The sequence below is a fragment of the Microtus oregoni genome, unplaced genomic scaffold (assembly GCF_018167655.1).
Source record: "Microtus oregoni isolate MIOR12 unplaced genomic scaffold, Mior012 000049F_ref0000343, whole genome shotgun sequence".
In the NCBI taxonomy this organism is placed as follows: Eukaryota; Metazoa; Chordata; class Mammalia; order Rodentia; family Cricetidae; genus Microtus; species Microtus oregoni.
In genome coordinates this window covers 2,819,488-2,832,745 of record NW_024543223.1, presented here as the reverse complement: position 1 = coordinate 2,832,745, position 13,258 = coordinate 2,819,488, and the positions used below count along the sequence as shown (strand labels likewise).

Genomic DNA, 13,258 nt, shown 5'->3' with positions numbered 1-13,258 from the left:
AAAATAAAAGATTCTTTTCAGTCACTTTAAAAACGTATTAATTTATTTAGGGGAGACTCATGCCATGGTCCACACAGTCAGTCAGTTCTCTTTCCTGTCGTAGGTTCAGGAAGGCAGACTCAGGTTGTCAGGCTCGGTGGCAAGTGCCTTTACCTGCTAAGTCATTTTAATGGTCCATGGGCCACCTTCCTAAAATTACAACTTCATACATAAGTCCAATAAACTGTGAATTGTGTCCAGCAGGGGGAACCCTGAATGACGTTTTCATCTTCTTTTTATTGTATCTACATACACATGTGTACAGAAACACATATACACATATGATTGCACATTAGCCCTGTAAAACAAGGCTCATGTCTATGACAACTGACAGGCATCTCAAGCCACCCAGCCAATGCTGACCATGCAGTAACAATCTAATGGGATTATTGGGTGGGGAAGGGCTGATAAATGTCATTGTGTGGAACCGAGCCATAGACTAAACCCCCAAAATGGGCTCATAGTAGCTGTCAAAGAAGGAACATCATAGATAGAATTTAGATAGTCATTCCAGGACGGGTAAAGACGTGTAAAAGTAAGGGAAAAGGGTTAGAGAGGTGGCTCAGTCAACAAACTGACTGATCCACCAGCACAAGGGCCTGTTGGGTCACTCAAACCCATGTAAAAAAGCCAGGAGTGACAGCCCATTCCTTTAATCCCAGCACTGGGGAGGCAGAGACAGAACCCTGGGGCACACTAGTCAGTCACTCTAGCTGAATCAATGGACTCCATGCAGAAAGCCACTATCACAAAAATATAAAGAGATAAAGAGCGATGGAGGAAAGCACCTGGTATCAACATGCACACGTGTGCACCCCATACATGAACATGGTAGACACACACACAAAACTAAGCGAGCAGGCTGAACAAGTTCAGTGTAGCGGGGGCTTCATCTGGTGCCATTTGTTCCCATCTGTCAGTGTTGCCTATGGAGCATCCTTTCTCAGTGGAAGAGCAGCAAGGCCCCGATTTCAGGACATGCCCAGAATGTTGGTGGGACACTCAGCAGACAATCTGATTGGAAGGCAAATGTAACCGAGAGTGACAGACTGGCAAGCAAGGGGGTCTTATCAAAGACGTCTCCTCAGCAACTCTGGGTCCTTCTGGATTTTTAAATTGCTTCTGTGCACACACAAAGGCAACATGATGTCACAGGATACAAGGACCTTGAAGTCCTGCTAAACAGCACGCTAGGCTGCCTTCTGGCTCTTTAACCGTAGGAAAGTCACTTTTCTAATCTCAGCATTCTAGCCACCTTCCTTTTTTGCAGTGCTGGGGATAGAACCCAGACCCTTGTTAACGTTAGACTACCCTCTACCACTAAATTACATCCTCAGCCCTTCAACTTTTGCTATGTGGAGATTTCATTTTCTGAGGCAGGGTTTCTCTGTGCGGCCCTGGCTGTCCGGCAACTTGGTCTTTAGACCAGGTTGGCCTTGAATTCAGAGATCTGCCTGCCTCTGCATCCTGAGTGCTGGGATTAATGGCATGCACCACCACTGCCCCACTTCAGTCCTTGAACTTTAGTTTGTTCTTTTTTTTTTTTTTTTTTTAATTTTTTTATTTTTGGTTTTTCGAGACAGGGTTTCTCTGTGGTTTTGGAGCCTGTCCTGGATAGTTTGTTCTTTTAAAAATTTATTTTGTATTCTGTGTGTCTGTGTCGGGGTGGGGGGGGGGAGGTGTCCATTTGAATGAAGGTACTCACAGAAGCCAGCTCAATGTTTAACCCTGGAGTTAGGGTTACATGCAACTGAACAGGCCAACATGGGTGCTGAGAATCAAACTTAATTATCTCAGGGGCTATTCCCATTGTTAACTACTGAACCATCTCTGCAGCTGAACTAAAGCATCCCTTACCAAGGTGACTAGCTCCCAGAAGGTAGTCAGCAAGTGTCATCCCTAGCTTCTGTCCTCCACGATAGCCTAGGCACGTACACCTTGGGCAATGAACTTGGCAATATCCCTTTCATCTTCAGCTCCCCCAGCTTGTGCACCTCCTGCTGTTCTAGACACCATCAAGGCCTACAGTCCAGAGGACATGGAAACAACTTAGGACCACAAAGAATGATGCAAAGTTATCTGGGTGTTCAAGAGAAGAGGCTTCCCCAGGCCAGGAGTCCAGAATATTTTGTAAGATGTCAGTTTGGAGGAGGGAAGCAGCAGAGGCTGGTCACTAGAGTCATCTTTGTGGGGTCTACTCTCAGATAAGGGATCAAAATAGTTATGGCTTAGGAGCCATGCCATAAGGCAGCTTCATGTTTAAAATGTTTGTCAGTCCCAAACACCTCAATTCAAGTGACCTTTCTATCATGGCCCCCCAACTAGCTGGACTGCAGGCACATGCTGTCATACTCAGCTCAACATCCCAGCTTTGGCTTTTTGCTTTGAGAAAAGCTCTCATGTATTCCAGACTGGCCTGGAGCTCACTATGTAGCCGAGAATGACCTTGAATTTCCAATCCTCCACCTCAGTCCAGGGATAGCAGGTGTTTGTGTGGTACTGGGGATCCAACCTGAGGTTTCACTTGTGTGACAAGCACATTACCCCCAGCTACAACCCTCCCAACAGTCTGCTCTGACTTCAGCTTTACCTCTTTGAAGATAGGCACCTTAAATGACATGGCTGATACCTAGTTTTCTCCAATCAAAAGCATTAACAGAGCGATGCCTGGCTGCCTCTGCCTCCCAAGTACTGGGATTGAAGGTGTGTGCCATGACACTGGGCAAAACTTCTCCCCCGCCCCCCAAAACAGGGTTTCTCTGTCTAGCTTTGGAGCCTGTCCTAGAACTTGTTCTGTAGACCAGGCTGGCCTGGAACTCAGAGAGATCCACCTGCCTCTGCCTCCTGAGTGCTGGGATTAAAAGTGTGCACCACCACTGACAGGCTTGGCAAAAACTTTTTAATCACTAAAATATGCTTCTGGCCCCAGGTTGTACACTCTAACTAGCATTTTATAATATCTAATCTGGAAAATGAGCCACATAAGCTCAAGGTTTACTGTCAGTACTAAACATGACTCAATCCTCAATGGATTAACGACAGACAAACCCTCCCAACACAGATTAAACCTTACAGTGGAGTGGTACCCTGCCACAGAAGGCAGCACTTTTCGCCTGGCTCAATTATAAGCATCAGTTACCAAGGAGCATGGATAGTGCCATTGCACAGAAAACTACTGTGTGCTATATACTGTTTAATGCCACCAAAGGACAGGGAAAGTCTGAACACACATTACCAACACTACAATGCTGAAAAATACAAACAGGGACTCAAAACAACTTTGTAGGAAGAAGGAAGAGGAAAAAGAAAAATCAAGGCCAGGCACTGATAATATCCCCAAAGCAGCATTTATTTACTCTTTTAAGTCCAAAACATTTATTTTAGCTGTCTGGCATTTCATAACCACCCATCATGATTGACACAGGTTGACACACATGATGCTGTCAGGATACACAAGAACAATAGCCAACGAGATACAAAAAATAAATCCATGATTCTTAATCACAACCAAAAAAAAAGTTACACATATCAAAACTTTGATGCATTGCATTGAAAAGAAAGTGTGTGCACGTCATAATTTAAAGAGGCACAGCAAGGGCTGCTGAAAGCTCACGTTAACAGTTTGTAAAGCTGATGGTGAAGGAACAAGTTGTCGCTGTGTCAGTTTCCATTAGCTGAAGGAAGGGATGAGAGGGTCAAATTCATTTTTGCATGCACAAGATGTACTGCTTAACAGAACACTATCAGCTTGTTTTAAATAGCAGCCATAGCCTGTGTTGGCTAATTCTCCTTTCTACAATCCTCAATTACCATCACCTGGATTTGCCATAGATCAAGACATAATAAAATGCCTCATTCAGAACACACTTCTCTGCACAATTCAAAAGGGAATGATGCCCTGTGGCTCAAAGCAACCATCAGTCCAGCAAATGCCCATGAAGGTTTATCTGAAACTGCTTCCCAAGGGACAGGAGGGCAGATCTGAATAGCTGTGCTGCCAATACAGATAGGTTTAGCACTAGATATAGTGATTGTGGCAAGGAAGAATCAGTGATGGGGGTGGTGGATGAAGGAAGGGCCAGGGACCTGAAGGATCTTCAGTTGCCTTCTCCTGCTTCTTCATCCTGCTGGTCGCTCGTCCAGAGGGTGAGGTTGTCTCGCAGCAACTGCATGATGAGAGTGGAGTCCTTATAGGAATCCTCATTTAATGTGTCCAGCTCAGCTATGGCATCATCGAAGGCTTGTTTGGCTAAGAGGCAAGCCTGCTCTGGTGCATTCTGGATCTCATAATAGAACACAGAAAAATTGAGGGCCAGGCCAAGCCGGATGGGATGCGTTGGCTGCATGTGCTCTTTGCTGATTTCGAAGGCTTTCTTGTATGCGGCCTCAGAAGCTTCCACCACACTGTTTTTCTTCTCCCCAGAAGCCACCTCTGCCAAGTAGCGGTAGTAATCGCCCTTCATTTTCAGGTAGAACACTTTGCTCTCATACTGGAAATCATTGCAGTTCTTGATGAGGAACTTGTCAAGAAGAGCCAAGACATCATTGCACACTGTCTCGAGCTCCTTCTCGATCTTCTCCCGGTAAGCTTTAACTTTCTCCAACTTCTTCTCATTTCCATCTGCCATGGTTTTCTGCTCAATACTACTAATGACCCTCCAAGAAGATCGCCTGGCACCAACTACATTCTTGTAGGCCACAGAGAGGAGATTTCGATCTTCATTAGATAGAGGTTCATTCAGCTCTGTCACCTGCAAAACACCAGAGGCAAACATAAGAGCGCAAAGCCTGAGTATCTGAAAGTCATCCACCTTGAACTCACAGGCATCCACTTGCCTCTGCCTCCTGAGTGCTGGGATCAAAGATGTGCACCACCACAACCTGGCTCTTTTTCTTTTTTAAAATAATTTATTCATTTTTATTTTATTTGCATTGGTGTTTTGTTTGTGTGTATGTCTGTGTAAGGGTGTCAGATCTTGGAATTACAGACAGTTGTGAATCCCTTTGATGTAACAATTCTGTTCATAATGGAGCCAGGCAGTGACTGTAATCTCAGTACTCACAGCATGATAGGGCCTAGGGTAATTCAAAATTCAAGTCTGCGATAGCTCAGCAACTAAGAGAGCTTGTTGCTCTTGCAGAGGACCAGTGTTTGGTTCTCAGTACTCAGGCTGCTTGGTTCACAACTGTCTATAACTCCAGTGCCAGGAAGACCTGACACCCACTGTCTCCACATATACAAATAAATATTCCATATACAAATAAAGTTTTTTTGTTTGTTTTGTTTTTCAAGACAAGGTTTCTCTTTATAACAGTCCTGGCCATCCTGGAACTCACTCTGTAGACCAGGCTGGCCTCAAACTCACAAAGATCCGTCAGTCTCTGCCTCCTAAGTACTGGAATAAAAGGTGTGCGCCACCACTGACCAGCAAGACTTTTTTTTAAATGCCCAACTCTAATGAAAGGAAGCAATGCTACTTAGCAGCCATCTTTTTTTTTCTCCAAACTACATGACTAGAATCTAGGTGGCCATAAATTTTGAAACACAATTACTTTAATGGGAGAGTTCAATTTCATCAGCTACAACTTTTTCTAGTTTTCTTTTTATTTTTTGAGACAGTTTCTCTGTGTAGCCCTGGCTGTCCTAGAACTCAATGAGATTTGCCTGTCACTGCCTCCTGAGGGCTGGGATTAAAGGCATCTCTTCATTTCTTAAAAACAAGACAAATTAACAACAAAAACAGTCTCTAGGTCAGCAATTTAACTGTTGTCTTTACCACACAGGCTCTCGCTGCACAATCTTGCAACCCCACGGCATTTTTAACCATTCTCTGCTCAGGATTACACAGCATTAGTAAGTCACAAATAACAGTTGGCTGCTAACTCATTTATCTTCCTATGACATCATTTGCTTACTCAGAAATCTCTAGGGGCCTCCTCCCACTACTCATAAGGCAATAAACTGGATAAAAATAGACCTAGGGCCAAAAACAGAACATGACTAGAAAAACGTAAAAAGTTCTTAATCTGGGAGATATCCATCATCAGCTGTAATACTGAGCAAACAAAACTGACACAGGAGCCAAGCGTGGTGATGCAGGCCCACAGCACAGGTACTCAGGAAGCTGAAGCAGGAGGACTGTGCGCTCACCTGCTTGGGCTATGTAATAAGCTCAAGACGAGCAGAGATAACTAACATTCTAAACTTAATACCAGCCAAATGAAAACAGCGCCTCTCAGTGTCCTTAGAGACTGAACTGTCTTTGCCTTGCTTTTGACATCACACAACCCAGAAGACTGGCATGCTGCACGCTACTGTCTCTGAAGGCATGGAGACTGGTAGCTTCAGAAGCTCTGCCCAGTTCTGATCATCCAAGTGTCAATGCCCACGGCAGAAGAACAGAACATCAGTGAAGGAAGGGTGAGGAAACACGAAAATACTAGCATTAGGCTGCCTCCACGGGTTTGGAACAAGTAGCCTAGGCTAGAAGGCCAGTGAGTCTGTCTCTGCCTCCCCAGGTCTTGGATTACAAGCCATCTGTTCACCAGCTGTTTTGCTGCTGGTTTAATATGGGTCCTCATGTTTGTATAACAACTAAGCCATCTTACCAGTCCTGACAAGGAAAATGCAACACTCAGCTAATAGCCAGAACTGAAACCCGACCAGTTCTTAAGTGTTACACTGAAAAATCCTCCTGGCTTTCAGTACGGGCAAAGTTTAGGCCTACAGACTTCCCTTTTACACTTGTAAGCCACAAGTGGTAGATTCTATTTTTAATCAAACTTGGCAGATACACCCAGTAAATGTTAACTGCTTATTAAGTCCACTTACATAAAGTAATTGGAACAATAGTCAATATAACAGAACATATATCAGAAACTATTCTGTAATCCCATGGGACATTGTACAACGTTAAAATGAGAACTCAGCATTTCAAATTCTGAATTTACAACCATCTAACCAAGAAGAAATTAACCACTGTAAATCCCATCTGTAAAACGGTGGTACTACAAAAAGTACGTGTAAGACAGACCTGCTTTAACACTGCATGAGAGCTGAGGGAGTCGATCACTGGTAGGGTGTATGCTGAGCATGCACAAGACCCTGGGGTTGGATTCCTAGCACCAGGCAATTAGAATAAATAAAAACAATAGGTACATAAACTAATAGATGCCATCTAAAGAATACCAGTAAGTAAAACAAAAACTCCTCAAACTTGCTGAATATGATATGGAAAACACTGAGGTAACCCTCTAAAACTATTACTTTTTTAGACAGGGTCCATAGCTCAGGCTGGTCTTGAACTCACAATAATCCTCCATCCTCAATTTTCCAAGTGCTGGAATTACAGGAATAAGCTATCAAACTTAGACCACACCACATTTCTAAAGGAAAGGTGTAACCTTTACAGTTAACCTCTAATAGAAAAAAAAACCTTAAAAACCAAAGAGCACACGCCCACCCCCTCCCGCTCAAATGAGCAGTATGGCTCCCATGAAAGCTTTTCAAGAGACAACTGAGGAACCTGAATGCACACAGAGATCACAAGTCCTACTTCCTGGGCAGGAAAGTCATGTATCTGTTTGCCACCTAAAATATCTCTTTCGGGCACAGGGACAAAGCCGGAGCCCTGAGTATGCTAAGTGCTCTCCCACCCAACCCTGGAGCAGCCTTTAACTGCAGCTATTACATGAATAATTAAAAGTCTTCCTCAGCTTAGATAGTGGTACAGAGAGAATTACATTTCGATGCCCAGCTAGAGGAAAACAGATCTCCTAATTTTCATTTACTTCAAACAGCACTAAAATGGCTTTCATAGCATAGACATTCACGGTGGAGAGCGCTAGCAGAGGCCAGCCTGGTCCATTTAGGGAATCCAAGCCAGATGGGGTGAATACACACGATTATAGGTAAGGGATATGGGATAGAAGGGCGCACACATAGTGAGAACCTGTCTCAAAAAATTTTCCATATTGACAATTTTTTAAAAAATATTTATTTATTATGTATACAATATTCTGTCTGTGTGTATGCCTGCAGGCCAAGAGAGGGCACGAGACCTCATTACAGATGGTTGTGAGCCATCATGTGGTTGCTGGGAATTGAACTCAGGACCTTTGGAAGAGCAGGCAATGCTCTTAACCTCTGAGACACCTCTCCAGCCCTATATTGACAATTTTTGATGCATCTTAAAAGTCCACAAGATTTCCAGGTGGTAGGTAGAGTCTCGCACTTTGAATCCCAGAACTCAAGAGACAGAGGCAGGAAGATCTGTGAGTTTGAGGCCAGCCTGATTTACAGAGTGAGCTCCAGGACAGGCTCCAAAGCTACAAGGAGAAACCCTATCTCAAAAAACAAAAACAAAAAAAGAAGTCCACAAGATTATGTCTCCCTAGCCATTCGGTGGGGATCTCCTTTACACACCACCTGCTCCTTTCCCCATGTCTCACAATCTCACAGCCATTAGTAGTCAGGCTCTCTTGCCTCTTCCTGTCCAGCTCATGTTTCGTTAAATGTGGTTTTGTTGCCTGCACTTAGATATTCATCAAATCCAACATTTCGCTCTATGATCTATGTATGATTTGCTACTGTAAAGACTGTAGCAGCTGGGTGTGCCGGCAGCCTGTAATCCAAGCACTCAGGAGGCACAAGCAAAAGAAGCCTGCATTTGAAGTCAGTAAGACTCTAAGATTGTATAGCACTTATGTTTGCATTTTATAATTTCATAACTACCACCTTTATTCTGATATAAAGGCTCAGGGGAGTAAGAAGACATGATTGAATTATGTTTACCTCTCTACCTATCAATACAGAAGCCTACAGTTTCCTTTTTTCCTGACATCTCAGTCCTTCACAGTAACATTCTAATTCCGCTTATAGGTGATATTAGGAAGGGCTTGAAGACCCATTTTTTAATTAAGCTTCCGTTGTTCAGAAACATTTGCTGACTCTTCATGAGTTGAGACAGAAATTATGGTCTTCAACAAATTTGAAGCCAACATCCCTATTCCTAATGTGTGTGGGGGAAGGAGTGTTTGGGAATCAAAACTGAGGCCCTCAACACGCTAGGCAACAACTGTACCACCCACTCCACCTACTGCCAAAATTCTTATAGTTTACCACTACTGTCCTCCAGGTGACGCTGCTGGATTAAGAAACATTATAAGCATTATAACTAAACCATTTAAAACAAGAAACAAAAAGAACCTTGAAGATTAAAGGCAAAAACTGACTATCACCAATATTGTTACTAACACCAATATTCCTAATTTTATACTTCAGAGACCCTGCAACCAGATTAAGTTTCAAGGTCAGAGTAGTGACACTGGCTTACTTCAGCACGCCAATGTCCTGCTCTACCCTATCTAGAACACTGTACTTACCTGCCTCTTCACGGCCTGAAAGAAAGCCCAAACAACCCAGAGGGAAGCCAGGCAGGGTGGTGCATACCAGTGACCCCAGCATTGAAAGGTAAAGGCAGGGTCATCGGGAGCTCAGACTCTCTACTTAATGTGTTTAAGGACAACCTGGGATACATGAAAACCTATCTAAGAGAAGGAAAAAAAAAGCCAACATAAGTATTAGAATTCACTCTTCCCAAAAGCTTTAATTAAGGCTTATGGATGGATGACCTATTAACATTTATTAAGAATTTCATCTATAAATTACACCAACAGGCAAAATGAGATTGTTCTCCACCTACCTAAAAATATATCCCACTAATATAGGTGACAAATATTAATTCTGGTAGGAAACACTCTCCTTATTTTTTAATAGTTAATTTGAGGGAATGTTTTATCAGCAATTGATGGTGCAAATATTAAGTTCTCAGTTCTTGGTGTCTTTTCCAATTCAGGACTCCTTTCAGACACGGATTATAAATTCCTAACACACTCTAAAATCCATTAGCTTGTACAATGTTACCTTAATGCCCCAGAGAACATCTGTGAAGAAGCAAACTGCTGGACATTTTTCAAGCCCTCTTAGAAAGACCAGAGGGCCTTTTCTCCCTGCTGAAACCGTATTCTGTCCTGGTAAGGTCTCTCTAGTCTTTTCTCAATTCCCACCTCAGGACAGTTGCTAGCTCCACACAAGTGTCAGCCATTTTCTTCCTTTCGCCTTCATTTAAGCCCCATCCCTTTCTCTCCAACACCTTCCTCTCCCACTGCAGCCTCGAAGACCCACCCAGGTGTCCAGGGGGAGGTCTCAGCCTGCACAGAACCATCTGGTGACTCGGTGTGGATAGTGGTGGTTTGCAAGAACAGATTAGGGATTACAGTCTTGTTCCCAAAAATTTGCAAAATTACATTTTAAATTTGTTTTCTTAAAGAAGCCACAATTTCTTAAAGGCCCAGACAAGAGCTAGTTCCAGGACAGGCTCCAAAACCACAGAGAAACCCTGTCTCGAAAAAAAAAAAACCAAAAAAAAAAAAAAAAAAGGCCCAGACTGCAAACCTAGAACATCCCCTGGTATACATGAAAACCTCCGATCTTCTCAGGACAGCCTAGTATAATGCTGGAATCAGTATCACCAATGGATCAACAAATGGGCTGTGTGTTGCTGGTTTCCAGAGACATTTTGCTGAATGTGTAACAGGACACTAGAGGAAGAATAACTTAATTATTGTTCTTACCTGGGAAATCCTCAAAGGTGACCTCAATTTTATATTTCATGTAGTAAGTATCAAAATTTTCAGATTATATTTGTAGAGTATCTGGATTTATAATTTATTTAAAAATCATTTCAAAGGCCAGCTATAGGGCATATGAGCTACATATGAGCTAGGGCAGTTAACTCATTTAAGTCAGCTAAAAATTGCCCCAAGGGCTATTGAAAAGGCAGATTTCTGAGTCTCACTCCCAAAATGCTTGTATATTTAAAAGGCTAAGGTGGAGTCCAAGGGAATTCTCCCCACGCTTAGGAGGTTCACATCAAGACTACACTAGTAGCCACGGCTGTGTGACCTTGACAAAAAAAATATTTATCTAAAAAAACCCAGGACGATGTAAAGAATTGTCTATAGTGAGGAGGTGACCAGAATTCAAACCCTCAGACACGCAGGTAGGCTCTAATCTACGGGGCTGGCTAGGGTGTGGCTGGGCATGTCTCCTTCACCGGAAATCAAGCTGCAGAATTCATCTATGAGGGTCTCAGGAATGCAAAAGCACCCAGGTTCGCTTCATTTCATTTCCTCTCCAGGCAGGCACGCTGCCTTGAACGTTGGGAGATTCTGTAGAGACTCACGCCCTCCTTCACGCCTGTGCCTCCTGCAAAGGGAGGTCTTCGCACACAAAGCCAGACCCGAGCGAGGTGTGGAAAAACGGGAAAGAACTAACTTCTGGCAAGCAGAGCAAACAGGTCGTGGCAGAGAAAACCAGGAGACGGGGCTCCGCTCGCGGATCAGTCTTTATTACAAGTGGGTGAATGGTGGAAGGGAAGCACGTTTCTCCTCGGGTCGGGGAGAAGGGTCTAGACGTAGAAACGCGATTTCCTCGTGTACCCCCTCCCCCACCAGGGCTCCGAGCTAGGATCCGGCGACCCCCGCCTGCCAGTCTCCGAGAGGGGGACCCCGCCCCGGCCGGGCCTCACGAAACGGAGAGTCCGGCGGCCGCCGCGCCCCAAAGGTGGCCCGCCGTGCGCAGGGAGAGAGTGGCCGCCCAGGCCCGAGCCCGCCCCACAGCCCCCCGGGACTCCCGGGGCGCTCACCGCCTTCATGGCGGAGGCCATGTCGTCGTAGCGCTCCGCCTGCTCCGCCAGTCGCGCCCGCTGCAGCAGCTGCTCTCGGTCCCCCATGTCGCTCGCGACTCGGCCTCGCCTCGCGCGCCCGAATCGCCTGCTTGCTCGCTCGCTCGCCCGCCTGCCTGTCCGCTTCCCGGTCGCAGCCGAGGCCGCCGCCGCGCACGCGCACTGGCTCGCCGGCTGGCGGGAGGCTGCAGGCTGCGCCGCCGCTCGCGCCCTCTCGCTGGCTGGCTGCACGCGCAGTGGCGAGGGCCGCGGAGCCGCCTAGAGAGAACAGGGGGCGCCGCGGGCGGGCGGGCGGGTGGGGAGGGAGGACGCGACCACGCCTGCGCAGTCGGAGCGGCCCGCCGGGAGGCGCGAGAGGGGGGCGGGGCGGCCCAGCCCTAACGGTCTTTTTTAAGGTGACGTCATGTACTATAAATAGCTGCGGCGAGGGCCGCGCTGGAGAGCTGCGCAGGCGCCCTCGGAGTGCTGCATTTTACCGCCGCAGTGTCGGAGGGTGGGGAGCGGTCGGGGTGCGGCGGCGCTGGTTCCTCAGGCAGGCGTTGTCGCAGCCCAAGCCAGGAGAGTGCCACAGAGCCCACGTTAGAGCTCAGGCTTGAGGAGGGTCCTGCCAGCTATAAACCCTGTGTGGGGAAGCCGCGGTCGCCACTGAGGGTAGGCTGTGCTCGCCTTAGCCACACCCAGCACTCGGGGGCCCCTCAGAGACACACTAGAACCCACCATGCTGCTCCCTGGGAAGTGGCTTTGGGCCAGCTCTGGCTTTCACTGGACTGGGTGGCTTGGCAGAGTTTAACGTTCACGGCTGAGAGCTGGCCCAGTGCTGGGCATTAACGGGCACGCACCTATTTCATACGGACCACTCCAGGAAGGGCACAACAGACCCCCGTTTTTTCAAAGAGGAAGTGCACGCCACGACCCTGGTTTAAAAAAAAAAAGTTGGCGACCATACTGGTCGGACTTACCCTGTTTCAAATCTTTGAAAGGGAGTTGGGGGTAAAAGCAGAGGTACCGTGTTTGCCTGGTGTGAGGACCTGAGGTGGACGCTTCAGCGGAAGTAGGAGCAAAAATGCAAAACAAGGGCACACATCCTGTGTGTAGGGGGGACTAAAATCTGATTTCAGTATCTTTTTGGATTTCTGTGGCAATGGTCTGACTTGTCACTAAGCCCCTCCCAGTCCTGTCATTCTCTGCAAAAGGATCCTGGGTTGGGCCTTAAATCGAGCTAGAAAAAAAAAACAAAAAACAATCACACTAGCCGGGCGGTGGTGGCGCACGCCTTTAATCCCAGCACTCGGGAGGCAGAGGCAGGCGGATCTCTGTGAGTTCGAAACCAGCCTGGTCTACAAGAGCTAGTTCCAGGACAGGCTCCAAAACCACAGAGAAACCCTGTCTTGAAAAACCAAAAAAAAAACAAACAAACAAACAAACAAACAAAACAATCACACTAGCCAGAGTGTAGTGGCGCTTGCCTTTAA

At 46.0% G+C, this 13,258-nt stretch overlaps 1 protein-coding gene across 1 annotated transcript; it reads right to left on the bottom strand.

The window, feature by feature from the left end:
* Positions 1 to 3,367: 3,367 nt before the first annotated feature.
* On the bottom strand, positions 3,368 to 12,070 carry LOC121436550 (14-3-3 protein eta). Its single transcript, XM_041636552.1, has 2 exons — positions 11,748 to 12,070; positions 3,368 to 4,790 (listed from the first exon to the last, which is right to left on the bottom strand). Exons 1-2 carry the CDS (start codon positions 11,832 to 11,834, stop codon positions 4,137 to 4,139), a joined length of 741 nt encoding a protein of 246 aa, XP_041492486.1. The 5' UTR covers positions 11,835 to 12,070; the 3' UTR covers positions 3,368 to 4,136.
* Between the last annotated feature and the right edge of the window lie 1,188 nt (positions 12,071 to 13,258).